This window comes from Acanthaster planci, linkage group LG06 (genome assembly GCF_054643075.1).
Source record: "Acanthaster planci isolate LZ-2023a linkage group LG06, COTS_SCS, whole genome shotgun sequence".
Classification (NCBI taxonomy): Eukaryota; Metazoa; Echinodermata; class Asteroidea; order Valvatida; family Acanthasteridae; genus Acanthaster; species Acanthaster planci.
This window is the reverse complement of record NC_141782.1, coordinates 5,924,360-5,941,028: the sequence shown is the minus strand read 5'-3', so window position 1 is coordinate 5,941,028 and position 16,669 is coordinate 5,924,360. Positions and strand designations below refer to the sequence as shown.

Genomic DNA, 16,669 nt, shown 5'->3' with positions numbered 1-16,669 from the left:
TAACATCAATTTCGGGGTTGTTAATTTTTATTTTAAAAAAAAAGTAGAAAAAATATCTGATTTTTAAAAATTTTAATCTGATTTTGTTTATTTAAATCAGATTTGTTTTATTTTCATGAAAATGTTAGACAACTTGGCTCAAATGTCTATTCAAAAGCAAGCAAATTAGCTGCATGTGTAATAGTTTTCGTTTATTTATTTGTTTTTGACAAAATTAGATTTAGGTCTACAGCGGTCTATCTACGCAAACAGTCTCTACATGCCCAATTTTCTATGTGCCTATTATTCATTCGCTGAAAAGATTTGACCACCCGTGGTGCACCCTGTCCTCCCACAATGCAGCGCGGCCTCACTGCAATGATCGTCCTTCTTTTCTCTGCCGTGTAACGTAACGGACTTGTCTTTCGATGCATGTTTGATTTATCAAGCTTCCGTTTTCACTACACGGTTCTGTGTCGATTTGATCACCTTTCTTTCCTTTGTAAATAAAGTATAACCTGGATTTTATCCATTTATTAGTAAGAGTGTTATTTTTGTGTATATTTTTGTGTTCTTTCTTTGGTTTTCTTGCATGTGCACTCTGCAGGTGTTTACTATTGGTACTACGGGGTTCGTTCCAGTTACGCTGTGTCTACTGAATAAATTATTACTGAATTAAATGAGTTATAGGCCTTGAATTGAATTGAGTTGAATTCAGGGGGTTGCTGTCAGGATTTGTCATATTCCCCTGTCTTATCTGGCTACCAGGACGAGGAAAAAGGCCAGGCTGTCGTCCAGGGGGTTCCAGCCAGGATCTGACCAGGCCCGTGGTTCGTTCAGTCCCACGGAGCTGATGGGGAAGCTCTGTGGTCAACTGTGGAAGACCCAAGCAGGGACACTGCCAAGACTGGCAAGGGCCCTGTCTCCCTGGTCAATTGCTGTTCTGGCAAGCCAGCCGGGACTCCTCAGAGAGTACCCCATCAGACCCTCTTCGGGTCCCGTGGAGCTTACCAGGTTTTTACGCCGCTGGGGCTTCAAGCTACCTTTGTCCATCCGCGGCTCATGGCTATCAACCTGGCTCATCAGACCTCATTTCTCCTGGTCCCTCTGCCAGGAATTCTGCAGTTCTCATTGACCTCAACCGGGAATGCGCATTATTGTACCGCACTCTTTGGCGTCTGCCTTGAAGAAAGTTGCAAACCCAGGGAACAGTAGCACTACAAACACCCATATCAATTATTTTATGAATAAGAATGGTGTGGTCGACAAGATCAAATGCCTTGGCAAAATCAGTAAGAACCACTGTACCCTGGTTTCCAAATCTCCTCAGCACGCCGAAAAAGATAATGCATCAGATTAACTAGGTAGTGACATGTAGAAATACCCTTTATATTATCAAATTTATCAAGTTATTATTATTACCAAGTTTATCAATCTTACTTCCAAATATCATCCAAAGTCCACTGAGTTACAAAACCTTCAGCAACCTTGGGAGAACATGAAGTCAGAGAAACCGGGGGAAGTTTATCAATACTGGAAAGATATTGTTTAGGGATGGGAACCACTATAGCTTCTTTCCATTGCACTGGCACAATACCCTCACTAAAAGAGCTATTCAAAATATCTGTCAAAAGGACTCTTAACTCGTAAGCAAATTCTTTGATCAACCGCGGTGGGATTTGGTCCGGCCTGCAAGATTTGCCAGATTTTAATTTTCTGAGCACGGCATAGACATTCCATGGAAACAGACGAGGCAATGGTTTTTCAGAAGGCAAGAATGCAGGCAATTTAGAATAATCCAACGGGTCCAAACAATCAGAAACAGTGGCAAATCTGGTATTGATCGCATTTGCCATGCTAATGAAATCTTCCGTGTCAATTCATGGAATGTCCATGTCAAGTTCAGTTCTTTTAGAATTACCAACCTTCTTAACACATTGATGCCACTGATGAGGGTTAGAATGCTGCAAATTCCTGATACGATTGGCATATGATACCTAGGGCAGCTTTGATTTCCCTTTGAATCAAATTTCTCAGCTTACGTCACAGAGGAGGATTCGTCGAAAAACTACTCTGACATTCATGAATTAACTGTTTAATATAACTAGTAATCCTAGGCTTATCTGTGTCATACAATTTGGTTTGTTTAATGGGAAAATACAAATCGTGAGCAAATTGTAAAAAGCATCAGTCTTTTCCTGTGTGCCCTTGGACCTTAATACGTCCTTCCAATCCTGACCTTGCAACCAACCTGAATACATGAAGCATGAAAAAACACCAGTTACACAGAAGGTCACCATATTTCACTCCACCCAGACCATTCCAGCAGACTTCTTGCCCAGTCCCGAGCGTGGTCACTGCTCGATGTATGATGGAATCCCCAATATCCAAACATCCCCTGTGAACAAGGGGGAGAGGAACAAGGAATGTTCTGGTGTTGTTATTGAGGTTCAGCATCAGTATTACTTTCACTATTTTTATTTTTATTTTTATCTATTTGTATATATATATATATATTTTTTATATAATCCAATCAGTTGATATTTCCCTATGCTATTCACACAACCCAAGCCATTGTCTCTGTCTGATTACACGTTGGGAAAATGGCCCGATACCAGCGGGCGAATATAACACTGAGCGGCCTCTGAATGCCAGCGGCCAATCATCCTGATCTGTTCCAGGGGAAACCCAACCCAGATGCGGTTGATGCCATTCTAATGCGAAAGGAGCGAGAGTAAAAGTGAGTATCCACAAGCCCTAAAAAACAAAGAACCTTTTTTCAAAGTGGCATTAATTTGATAATGCGTCTGTGGCTTGCCCCCGAAGTGGCAGAAGAAAGCGCCGGGCGACTTGGGGCGAATCCGTGAGAAGTTTGTCAGTGCGCATACCAGGAAGACACTTTCATCAACTGAGTGTACCAAGCGAATAACTTGAGCAGGACCAGTTTGATTAGCTTTTGTGTGCCGAAAGGAAATAAACATTGCTGCATTGTCATCGTCTGCATCCTGAATGTGTACATTGGAAGCATGGAGGAGTGATTGTTGGATGTGAGACTTGGCAACTGCGGCAAACTCGCTAATGCTCATAAGTCTAAAGAATGCGCATAAAAAAAGCAGCCCAAAAAAGCGCAGCCTCATAGCTAGTGTGACACACCAGCGGGAGTGCATTAATGATACGGGTCAGTACCGGTAAGATCATTGGCCAATTGACCACCGTTCATCGCCACCCGGTTTATCCTGGCGACAACCTGTCAATAATTTCACCACCAGAAAATCCCGTGTGGGATCTGGCCAACCTTGAACCTTATGAAAATAGCCCACTGCTGATACATAAGTAACTATACATGTAGTTGACACGGCAAGACACTGGAGCGAAAGCCATGCTATACAAACTGCCAAAGCAATAAAATAAACTTATGAGTGAGAAACATGCAAGTAACAACAGGTACATGCATTTATTTTGTATGCCTCATGTGTCGTACAATATGCTGGTATTTCACCCTGCTCATTGTGCAAAAAGCAGTCTCTTTTTGTTTGTGATCCAGCTCCACAGAGCAATGACTTTGGCTTGAATAAAAATAACTTTATTAGGGGCATGAATTTAGTGGTTTAGTGATAACACTACAATGATTAACATTTCTAATCTCAATAAAATGCATGTTTACTTGTAGAGATGTAAAAGGTTGATGTACAGCAATACTTTACCATGTTAAACCATGGAGGAAGGACACAGGAGTTTGAACTGCCCAGGCTATAACATCTGGCCAAGTACCATTTTCTGGCATGTCTGGTACATCCATAGCCAGAGTGCAATGAGTGCTTGCTAAGCACCACCAGTTTCACAACCATTAACCCCTCTTGTACCCGATAATCATTGCCGCAATTTTTCGCTGGTAATTTGCATCCTTAAAATGTGCACTGCAGTGTAGGAAGTTGAATATCCATGCCATCGATGGTGCTTGATGTGATCTGAAAACATTTACAAATTTAATGCTTGCGCAGTTGCTTGTATTAAGCTGTGTGCCCGTAGTACTCAGGTGTGGTCATTGCCCTTATCGAACGCTTTCTCCTGGAGTTATTTTTTTTAATAAATAGCCAAGTTGTTTATAAGCTATTGTGTTTTATTTAAATTATTTTTATTGTGGCATTCATACAAAAAGATATTTCATGAGATCTCTTGAGTACTCCTCGTGATGAAATGGCACATTTTGTTTGTTATGAACTTAACTGTCCAATGATGGCCAACATGTTTGCCAGTCTTAGCCAAATTCATACGAAGACTTATAAAAAACGGATGGAACAGTGTAGCAAAGTAAAAAGTTTATTCATGATGGCAAAAGTAGATCTAATGTTAGAGATTTTTTTCTCTCTATTTCCTGGTCACTGTGATAAGTCGTAGTTAATTACACATAAAATATTGCTATGATATTACTGTCCCGCTTGTACGGTTAAGCTGCAGGCAGTAATCAGGTACATTTAGAATGTTTACGATTGTTTGTCTGACCAGGCGGCAATGCTCATCGAGCACTTTGAAGCGCCAGAGTTCTAACTCTTTCTGTGTCCTTTCTCTATGGTTAAACTCTGAAGTGGGCAATTTAAATGAAGTAAAATTAAATCAAGATTATACCTATAAATCTTTTGTATCAAATACACCTACTGAATCCAAAAAAGCTGATTTAAATCGAAACAAGTGCACAGAATTGAACATAACATCTTACCAACCCAGATTTTGTGTAACAGATGTGCATTCATACTTCTTTAATGCTAGGAACTGGAAGGCTCACAGAGGGGGGATTTTCTGTTTAAAATGTTCAAAACCTGCAAGCATTTCCAATCAGTAAAACAAATTCAAAAATTTGAAACATTGTGCCTTTTTACCCCCAAAATTAAATACGTTGATTTAAATCAGTGATTTTTTCCAAAAAATGTATTTGATTTAAATCACGATTTAAATTGGTGATTTAAATCAGACAATCCTGATCAATTTTAGATTGTTCTTTAAGAAACTGGCAGCCGATGCACATTTTTCAAAATCAGGATGATTTGAGTGGATTTCCTAGTTAAGGTGACAATACATGCAGCAGTATTCTGAATAGTAATAGAAGAATGTATAATTTGTTCAGCTGAGTTGCAGTTGAGATATTTCTTGACTTTGCTGATGATGCCAAAATGAAGTGAGGCTGAACAAACAAAATTAGAGATGTGACAGTGACGAGTAACAAATTTCACCTAGATTACAGGCTTAGCCTGCTGGAATGATTTGAGATCCACCTATTCTAATGAAAGAAATAGTAACGAAAAACATGCTGCTGCCTGCTCTCAAGATAAAACTGGCACCATTGATGAACTAGTCCCTTTGACCAACAATATCATGGAGTACTGTAGCCAACAATATGGCATGGTCCATGGTGTTGAAAGCTTAAAATCTAGGGGGATCAGAGCAGTGATCTTTTTGCATGCAAAAGATCATTTTGAACATGGAACAGGGAAGTCCTAGTACTGTGATTTTGGCCTGTAAGCAGATTGAAACATAACTAAGGCACTAAGTCAAAATAGAAATGGTTCATGAAGTGGGAAATGATAAACGGTAAGTCCTTACCCACTTCAGAGTAAAGCGGGCAAAGATAGGGAGTCACTCGCTAAATTGCTTGTGATTCCATGAACACCACTCCTGGGTAATGTTTTGTAACAATAGAGAGCTTTAAGGATTACACTCCATTGTGGCTGGTGGTTGAGTCATTAGAGCTGTTTATGAACAGCTGGGACCCCAGCCCCTTGATATGTCAACAATTTTTGGGGGGTTTGGGGATGGGTTTGTACAACCATTTACATGGATAAGGATATATTTTTCCTTCAGTCTCCTACATTGCCCTTAAATACCGACATTAGTTGACTTTTCTTATTTTACTTTTTAGATTGATTTTGAAGTCCCATGATTGTTGCATCTATAATGTTCTCCATTTTGTCTATTGTCTATTCCAATCTTTGGCAACTCGATAAAGTGGAAATCACTGCCTGACAGTGCTAGACTTTGGGAAAGAAAGCTCCAGATCTTAATTCAATGACAAGAGACTTAGTGATGCAGAAAGGCCGGCAGACTCTAATGGAGTTAGTCTTTTGTTAAGAGATCAATTTCTTCACCCTTCTAACTAAGTTGTGCTAGGCCTGTGGAAGAACTGGCCCAATTTACACAACAAACATTCATGGTAAGCTAGGAGTCAAGGCTTTTGTACCAAGGTGGGGGAAATGGTGGTATACATCAAAGAGGTTGTTGCATAGCCAACTCCCTTACTCTTTTGCAATCATTTCCCACTTGCAGTTGAATTGGGCAATGGTTTGAAAGGGGCTTAAGGGCAATCATTTCCCTCTTGGTGAACCGTTTCTATTTTGACTTGGGGCCTTAGAGGTCATTGTGTCGTATCAGAGCAGACTATCCTAAATACACAGTTCTTTTGATTGTCTTTCCCAAAACTGATAAGGTTGCAACTTGCCTTTAGTTCTTGAGCACTTCCATGTTTAAGCCAACTTTCTTTAACAGAAGACGAACACAAGAATCTTTTAAAGAATGAAATACGGAGATGGTAAGGAACTATTTTTTTACTGGTTTGAAGCTTGAAATAAAAATTATGATTATTTGGTCGGTCCGGGAAAAATAGAAGCCCAGACATGGTCTGGGTTCAGATGAAGATGAAATGCTGAGATGGGGAAGAGCAATATTTTTGGTGTAAGAATAACGACTATTCGGTGGGACAGAGGAAAAAGGGAAAACTCGTGTTGTCTAGGTCTGGCCACAAAAAATGCTGCAATGGGAAACGATACTTTTGGCAGGTCATACTCTTGGAATAAAAGTTACGCGGAAAGGCTTAGAAACCACAGGTGGCCCAGGTTTGAGTAAAGAATAAATGCTGAGAGATGGACAGGAACAAAATAAGTGCATTTGTGTTGCATTTGGAGCTCGGAATTAAAAAAAGAACGATTTATATGTACCAGGTAGGGGAAAAATAAAAGTCCACATGTGGTGCAGGTTTGAAGATAGAATACTTAAATGACAAAGAACATTTTTGGCAGGTTTGGTTTGCGATGGGGCGGAGACAAAGCCCCTTTTTTTCCGTGTTTGAATACAGAAATTTAGAATTTGGAGGGAACAAAATGATTGTAGTGCTCCTGATGCTTGGAATTGAAAAATGATTTTGCGGTGGGGTTAGGAAAAGCTAAAAGCCGACAAGTGGTCCAAGTTTGTCGAAGGAATTTTTCTTGATATGGGAACAATATCTGTAGTGTTGTGTGAAGCTTGGGATGAAAATAATTTTACAAGTGGTGCAGGGGAAACTTAAAAGCCAAGGAAGTAGTCTAGGTTTGGATAGAGAAATGCTGAGGTGGGAAGAATCAATATTTTGTACAGGTTGCGTGCTCCAAATAAAAAAAATGTGGTGGTGCAGGGAGGAAAAATAAAAACCACTTGGGGTCTAGGTTTGGATACAAAGAAATGCTCAGGTGGGCAGTACTAACATTTTGCAGTGATGTAGTCGAGTACTTTTGAGAACTAAGCTCTCTACCAAATATTTAACTAGTTAGGAGGGAACAAAGCTGAAGTACATCGGTATTTGATGGTACATGCATAAAGGTAAGATTACAAAGCAACATAATGACTTCAGACCATCACTGTTTGATTAAAATTAACTTTTTAGGACAAAAGTACCTGGAAAGTACTCCGAGTACTTTCCGGGTATTTTTCTCCTTAAAACTTAAATTTTACACAACTGGGAGTGTCTGAAGTCTAACATTTATTTTGTAATCTTACCTTTGCACATTTACCATCAAATGCCTGAGCACTCTGGCTTTATTCCCTCTGACCCAGTTCAGTATTTTGCGGAGAACGTTGATACTCGGAAAGTACTCAACGACAACACTGACATTTTGTTGGGTTGGATGTGCCCGAGTAAAAAAAAGAAAACAATAATTAAGTGATGAGGTGGGGAAAAATAAAAACCACATGTGGTTTGGGTTTGGATAGAAAAGAAATGATAAGGTGGGCAAGATTAATTTTTTGAAGTGTTGTATGCTTGGTTAAAAAAAAAATAGCGGTGAGCGGGAAAAATAAAACTTTGCATAGTCTGGGTTTTATTAAAAAGAAATGCTTAGGGGGGCAGAATTATTATTTTTAATGAGTTTGGTGCTCAGGAAAAATAATTTGCGGTGGAAAATTAAAACCACGCGTGGTCTAGGTTTGGATAAAAACTAAATGCCAAGGAATCAAGAATAAATTTGTGGGCAGGTTGACTGCTCAGAATAAAATGTGCGGTGGTGGAGGGAAAAAAATATAAAAAATTCATGGTCCAGGTTTGTATAGAGAAATGCCAAGGTGGGAAAAATTAATATTTTTGGCCAAAAACAAAGGCACACGTCTACAATTTTGATAAAGAAATGCCAAGTCAATCAGAAGACACAATCAAAACGTCTGCTTGAAAATTTACATTTGTAATACATGACGGTCGGTCGATTGTCAATCTTTGATCAGATGAAAGTTCCTCAGAGAATTTATTTGGAATATGCTCCTGATTTTATTCCCATGCTAAGTTTATTTTTGTCTTGGTCTGAACTGTAATGAATGGCCTGTGAATTATTGCCTTGAAGAGGGATCTTACATGAATACTTGTTTGGGAAATTTACTTTTTCTCTTGAAGAACTTGACCAGTGTATTGTATTAAAGTATCACCGACCATTACTCTCCGTGATTTTCCCATTGATGATAGAGGCGCACAGCTGCATTTTGGGTAAAAAATTTAATGTTAGGCGGACAACCGACCGTTTGCATTCGGCATCCGAATTATCGTCCCAAACTGCTCACTGCTTCCGGATATTTCTGGACGAAAACCATCCCACGAAAGTAAGTCTTTGATGCACAACGACGTTGGATTGTTTCTAAAATGTGCAAAGGCGGGAATATTATTTCTTTTTTGCAGGTGCTGGATTAAAAATCATAAAAAATAGTGCGGCCAGTCAGGGCTATTGTGCTGCAGCTTAACTGCCAAACCTACCCAAAAATCATCAAACATAGCACTTTTGAATCAAACCAAACTGCTATGTTCAGATCTTTGGCTTTAATATGGCATGGCATTGATAACTCACAGAATGCACGCAAGAACCTTGATAAAAATGCAAACAATGGAAAACGAGCTATGCCACGCTGGCCAGCGCTCGGCACATGTGCGTGTACACGTACTGTAAATGTACTTATTGTCAGGCAAACTTGCATTCACAGTTCTGATTAGTCATTCCATGACAACAAACAGTGTGATATATAACCATATTGCAAGGTTTATATCAACCCCCTTGTAATGTGCTGTCATAACTCAATACATTGCACGATTTTTACCCTAAAAGCAAACACACCTCTGCATGACTATAAATTTAAAAGTTGTGTAATTGCCTCATGCTGATTGTCACATATGTTTAAATGCACATACAACTCTTTAACAATTTCCTTTCTTAGTGTAAGCCCTGATGTTATTGTTGTTTTTAAAATTAGTTAAAACAGAATTCCTATGCTCCCTAGATAAAATTGCAAATTATTGTGGTATATCGGTGTTACTGGTTTTTTTTTCTTTGCGGTGTATGAAATTTTTTTTTTTCTGTAAAGCATGCATAGGCCCTTTACTTTCTTCACTGCGCATCAAGTTTGCTTTTATTACTCTATGCGACAAGACAGCAAAGAATTCAGGCATAGACAAAATATATTTGGTTCACGTATGGCCAGAGCAGTTTATTGTCCAAAAATTCTTGCATCCGTAATTGTTTTCCGGTGTAGTGACTCTGGGAAAACTTACTTGCTTTTTTGCAACCGCAAATTATAATCACATATCTGTCTTCGAACTTGTCAATTCGGTTCAGACTACCTTTCCGGTTGCTGCGATCCATGAAAGGTTTTTTGGCACAAGATGCATGGTTTCCAGTCGCTGCGACCGTCAAACATAAATGTGGCACTTCCATTCTTAACTGTATGTGCTGAGAAAGGGGAGCTTACTAGTTACTTTTACCGATGTTGGTAGCGAGTTGAAAGCAATGCCCGCGGTTGAAGTCAAAACAGATGCAGGTGTTGGTTCGGTCACGACCTGTGACAAGGGTACACCGTTGGGTTGGCCTTTTAGCAAAGGCTCAAAAATTGTATGGTGCGGCAACAGGGGCACCTACCAGCGTGATCCACAGCTTGGCATCGATGCTTGCCCAAGAACGCGCTGGCATGAGTGCTTGCCGCAGGTAAAACTGGATATCATAATTGCGCCAACCAAAACCTGGCCGACGAAATGCTGCAGAGCGAATGGTGTTGGCATACTTACGCAACTGTCGCGCACGATCTGGATGCCGCATCAGATAAAATGAGGCAAAAACTACAAATATATGGAATATTGATGTCCACTGCTCTATGGACGTAATGCAAACCGCCGGAGTATGAGGTCAAATTTGCCACACCTAAGACTCGGGCGAGCTGATCATGAACATGCAGTCACTTGTATACGCGGTACGGACTGGTCGTAAAAGGGACCCAAACTCAACAAACTCCCCGTTCCAAACTTTTTCCTGAATTTGCCTGGATATCCCCATCCCGAGATCCTCACAAATGCTAGTCAAAGTAGTGTAGTCGTGAGGTGATGGAAGGAGCGGGATTAAAAGTCAAAGAAACCGAAGTCATGGGCATTGAAGCTTGGGTTAAACTGAGTGGATTGCCCGAAATGGGATTAATTGGGATTGGTGAAGAGGATATATTTACATGGAAGGGACCACTGGACTTACCAAGCCCCAAAGAAGTTTGAATTTCCCCAACAATCGGTACAGCCGGCATCGCAGACGATTCCAGCTCGGACGAAGTCGAAGGTTCTGTTTTGGTGGACGCATTGGTAGCGGTGTCACGGCTACTTCAATGGTCGGAATAAGGTTGTCCATGCGGTTTGCCTGCTACCATTGTCTGGCCACAGCCGGCTCATTTCTTGGACTTTGGCATGATAATCCACGCAGGGTAGAATTTAAGACCAAAAAATAGCCAAAAAAATGCAACACTGAGAACTGCTTTGAAAATTAGTTGAGAAGAACACTTGTCTAAACCGTCGGACTAAACTGCTCAGACAAAAGTGGCCAACCTTGCTTTGCGGTTCTGCCTAAATAGGCAGCAAGGCCTTGTATCTATCAGCTAAAGACCACACATGTCCATCGGATTTACGTATTTTATACACGGAAGTACTATATATGGCACATTCGTAGCGAGCTCTTTAGATGTCTCAATGTGCATTGTACATGTACGTATTGTGTGCACATATGTCCAAACCCAAACCGAATCGGAGTTCGGCATTAAATCTCTGAACCGAACCTTGGCACCTACTTGCAGCACTTGTCCAGGCTGGAAATGTTTTTGCCCAGGTTACATTGAAATATGCTGAAATGGGTGGAGTAAATTCTTTAAGATGAAAATGCGGTCTAATAGGGTGGGATACAACCTGGAATGAAAATAATACGATTGGCAGAGCTCAAACTCCTGTCCCTAATTCTAATCTGAAGAATGCTGACACCGTAAGCGCTAAGTTTTTTCTTTAAGTTCAGTAGGGAGGCTGCATACCTTGAATGAAAATAATGGTTCAGGTGGTGCAGAAACCTCAAAGGCTCAACTGATAATTCTACTCAATAGCAAATACCCCGTCCCAAAACTGTATACCGTGTATATCTTTTAGTTGATAAGAAGCAAGGCATTTTTTGTGGAATGTAGTGGTAAATGAACAGTGCTCAATTTTAGAGAATTAAAAAGAAATGCCTTATCCAGAAAATTGGCCAATGTTTAATTTTCCCTGCCGTTCACTGTTTGCCTAGAATTTTTTTCCATACCGTGGATGATTTTCCTGTTTTGGAGACTTCTTGACATATGTTTTTTGCCACCATGCGTGCCACAGACAACTTGCTGTGTGCACAGACCGTGACAGACCTTTTGTTGTAGAGGAATGCAAGGGAACGGGAGGGCCATTCTCACGCGTGCAGCCAGAGGTAGCTCAAATTTAAGAATGCATTCACGGCATTGGCATGCGTGCGAACGGTCAATGTATTTTTGATTCCACACCCTAGTCACAATGTGTCTTTGAACTATGTAGTCTGTGGTATTCAACCTAGCCAGATTACCATAAAAATGCATATTTTCATAGGGCCATTAAGCCATTGACTAAAATCTTGATCAGCAGTAGTGCACCGCCTATGGCAGTTGACTACCAAGGCAACCGCCATAGTCTTCTTTTTCTTAGCGCCATTACAAATGGACATGTTGGTTCTTTTCTCCCATTGTCAAGTGTTATTTTGTTCCCTATACATGCTCTGTAGCAACGCTCAATCAACTTCCATTTAGTAATAAACCATACGTTTTTTGTAGTTCCTGTTTCTCTGTGAGAATATTCGTTTTCAGGTCATATTGCACATTTTTGTCCTTTTTTATGTTTTGTTCTTTTCTATTGTCTCAATTCTTGTGATTACAGTGTTCACAGTGAGATGTATTACGAGACTTTGGATATCTACATGTACCTCCTTCGAGTTGTGTTCATGTCATCAGCAGTATGGTCTCAACATCGAGGCCGGTCCACATCATCGTGCAAGCAAGGGATCGCTAGCAATCATTAAATAATAGTAGATATGAGAGCCTAGTAGATTATACACACGCTCCAGTCTGGGCTGTGGTGCTCACTTTGTAAGCGCTGTTGTCCTGAGATCCCTCCTACCACACTTGCAGGGAGTGGGGACTTATCATCAGGTAGGCTTATTCTCACTTACAGACCCATTCATGCTTTCATCACAGTCCAGTGGAGTGCATCGAGCCAGTATTCTGCTCCGAGAAACAAAACCAAGCAGTTGCCACCAAGCACAGTTGACCAGACAGCATCCCTTAAGCTCCCCGTTGTGACTGCCCACAAGTCAGGGTGGCTTCACAATCTCTGGGTAGGCCACCCAAGGCAATTCTGGCGTGCTTACCATGGCTGACCACTCTGTTGACACAGCCTAGAAAGCTGCAGAAAGGGACCCTCTTCTCCCTGCCAAAATATCCACGCCAGACACAGTGCCGTCTGACAGGCCCCCCACCATAGCATCTCCAGCACCCAACAGGCCCACACCTACTGCAACCCATCCTCTGGCCTATCTTACCGAGCCCTTTTGACTACTTCGCCGTCAAATTTCAGTCCCCTACTCCAATCACAAAGCACACTCAGCCTGGTACCCATGCCCTGAGGGACAATGACTCTGCCGGGGCTTCCAGTGATCATTCTTGACAGCAAGGCCTCACTGCAGACACCTCTCCAGCAAATTGGACAGTTCTGGCAAGTCCACATCCGTCCAGGTCTGATATTTCGTACAGGCAGAAATGCAAGCTGAAGTACCGATCCTCTCACTCAGACCACTCCTTCCTTAAGAAGAACCATGTGGATTAATTTTCCTCCATTATGGAAGCCCTCCATTCCATTTCTAAAACACTTTCCATCTGCTGCGGCATCTACACACTCAACCCCAGATCTGCTTTCATCCTCCCCGACCACATGGACAACCAGGGTGCTTCTCTTGTCAAGATGACCCATCCACACTAGTCCCTGAGACCATGCACCAACCGTAGTTAACGTCGGGCCCTAATCTACAGGGTTCTCTCATCAACTTGCTGGAACTCCAGGCAATCTTCAAGGCACTCCTCCACTTTCAACCATCTATACAGAGCAAAAGAGTGCTGGTCCCAAAATGGCGGCTGTTGCATACATCAATCAGCTGGGTGGCCCATGCTCATCCAATGTGTGCCTCCTAACCTGACGCCTACTCCACTGGACGATCCAACACTTGAACTACCTCCGAGCTGAACGTATCGCTGGAAAGACAACACTCTGGTGGAAACCCTGTCCCAAGGACCTGTCATTCAACCGAGTAGACTCTTCAATCCAGCGTAGTCAAGGCAATATTCAATGTGCTCAACAAATCCCATTTGGTGTAGCAAAGGCATTATTCATGGGTGGTGTGCCACAGTCAACTTGCCAACTTGTAACCTGTTCGCCAACCTTGTGTCATGTAAAATTCACAAAGTTATCCATGGTACACTACATTTCATGCTGCAAGAGAAATGCTGACAGCCAATGTATATCATTCATGTGCTAATTTTGGATTCATTGCCCACCAAAGTTCTATTTGCCGACTGGAATTAATTATTGGGGGAGTGTCCACCCCCCCGGTCATGATGCCCCAGGGTACAACATTCGGCGAAAAGAGGAAGCAAAGATGTTATTATATAAATTATTAGCAGTTTTATTCATATGAATGACTCTACAGGTAGGTATTCACTAGTAGACCCCTCCCTCACATTAGGGGAGGGGGATTTTCCATAGTATTTTGCTGTTGAATGCAGCCTCGTCTGTGGGTACTCGGTGCATCAGAGTGTATGTGCAGCATTTCATGCAACATCGAGTTGATTCCCACTACACAGTCTCTGGAACCTCACAGAAAATGTGTTAGCTTGTTTTGGTTATGGGCATACCCCATTTCAATAAAAAAGTTTGATAGCGCTGTTACGGTATGAGACAGACAGGAAGAATCCTTCCCGCCTCCATCCATTAGGTTGACTTGGAGAAAGCATGTAAATATTGATATCTTAATTCATGCCTGATGTATGGAAAATGTGTGATCTATTATACTTATGCATTCAAATACATTTTGTTTCTTGACCTACCATCTGGTTTGCTGCAATCAATAATCTTTCTTGATAATTTTTCCCATCACTGGTCAACAATTTCAAAGGATTTGTTTTGCAGTTAAAAAACAAGCTGGTATGGTCCTTCTCATAAAAGTGGATGTTAGTTGGATCTTTTCTATCAAGCACCAAGATGACTCTTCATTGTATCTTTAAGGCAACTGTTATTTCAATTTTATTCAGGCTATCCGTTTTGCCTGTGGAGACAGAAGAGATTCAGTGGCAATCTTTGTGACAGATGAAACGTTGCACAAAAATTCCTTGGCAGCATCAGCTGAGAGTAAACCCACTAGCGAAAGTTTTTATCAAGCCATGAGACACTTTCAGGAGGTAAGTAACTGACAAATGTTACAGTTTGAGAATACTTGAGTTTGGTTGTATCAAGTTCAAACCATATTCTAAATGTGAAAATTCATACCGTGTCTAAAAATTTATTACATTTTGGAACTTCACTGTTCATAGAGCATGCTTTACCTTTCCAAAACTGGACTGGAATAAAACCCAACTGGACGTATCTAATAAAACCCAGCTTCAGCGTAACTAATTTGATATTGAAAGATGTTTTGTCTGTGACAAGCAACTGGATTGGCTATAAGGTGCAATGGAAAAAGCCATCGTTATATCCATCCATTTGATAAAAAGAATTCTGTATATATGTTTAACAAGCATTGGTGTGCATTACATTGTAGAGGGGAGCATTGCAGTTGTCTGAAACTCAACTTCTCAAATTACTGTTAAAAGGCATTCTTGGTTAGAAGAGGTATCCAAAAGATGTCATATTTATTTTTGTCATTTATTTATTTTTGTTGTTTAACTTGTGTAGGCTGTTTACAATAAGTGGTCTTCCACAGGGCTCTGGGACAAAGACATATATGTACAAAAATACAAAGATAATAAATTAAAAAGACATTCACATCGACAAACACTTAAAATCACAAAACAGTAAAAAGGAAAAATACAGATAAATACACAAGAAGACACTGTCAAAATACATATTAATATATAATGTATAAAAACTATTTGAAAATATTAAACAGTACAAACCTTACTAAGGTTGAATTGAAATCAAGTAAACAGTAATCAATCGTAAATTTCTTTAAAATACCTAGAGAGGGAGAAAATCTGATGAGATTGAAAGTGTTCCCCATTGACAAACCTTGTACAAATGGGCGGTACTTAAAACAATCTGATTTAAATTTTGGAATCTTCAATAAATCAGATGTTGACTGTCTCATTCCGTGGCTGTGAATATTGAAAAGTTTAGCGATAATTCCGCTTCGGTAGAAGACTGCCTTTAGATAAAGAAACTATTTCTGTATTAAAGGCAAGCCATCATAATTCATCCATTATTGCACTTCCTGATGTGTGAATTCCTTTATTGAAATTGTTCTAGCAGTGTACCTCTGTAACTTGACAAGTTTGTCAGTGTGCTTTTGGAAAAAGCCAGATCTTATTTGAGAACAATAGTAAAAATGTGGTAAAATAAAAGTATTATAAATAAGTTTAACCACTTCATGCCGGGGCAATTTTCAATGTTGATGATGCTGGGCCGGCATGACTATCATTTTTTTACGTTTTCAAAATCCTTCAAAAATTCATCATTTCATTTAACGGTCGTTTATAGCCACACCAAGTAATCTTTAGGCACTACTCTTAGTTGACAGGTGACCTTCATTGACGCCTCAGTATTTCAGTCAGGCCAGCAGCCTTGTAAACAGAGCCCAGATTGTGCAGTGTTGTATAACTGTCTTTTGTTCACGAACCGAGCTTAGTGCACTGCTGACCTCTTTTCAATAGGGGCCAGATTAGCGTGCAGCGGTGCTGTGTGGCTCATCACTGTGCTGGTGGAGCGCTTTTGTCCCCGGTGGTAATCTGCTTGCTCTCAATGCCCAAACCCTGGTTTACGGTTTCAAAACAAGGCTGGATTATCACCACTTTTGAGAGT

At 40.7% G+C, this 16,669-nt stretch overlaps 1 protein-coding gene across 8 annotated transcripts in view; it reads left to right on the top strand.

Annotated features, from left to right (window-relative positions):
* LOC110987750 (uncharacterized) overlaps window positions 1–16,669 on the top strand; it is a 523,067-nt gene that overhangs the window by 220,341 nt on the left and 286,057 nt on the right. For all 8 annotated transcript variants that reach the window (XR_015425693.1, XM_087138265.1, XM_087138261.1 and 5 more), the window contains one exon: window positions 14,908–15,054. Coding sequence is in view for 7 of the 8 variants with exons in the window: in XM_087138265.1 (XP_086994391.1) it covers window positions 14,908–15,054 (147 nt within the window). In the remaining variant the exon portion in view is untranslated. The remainder of the gene's footprint in view (window positions 1–14,907; window positions 15,055–16,669) is intronic.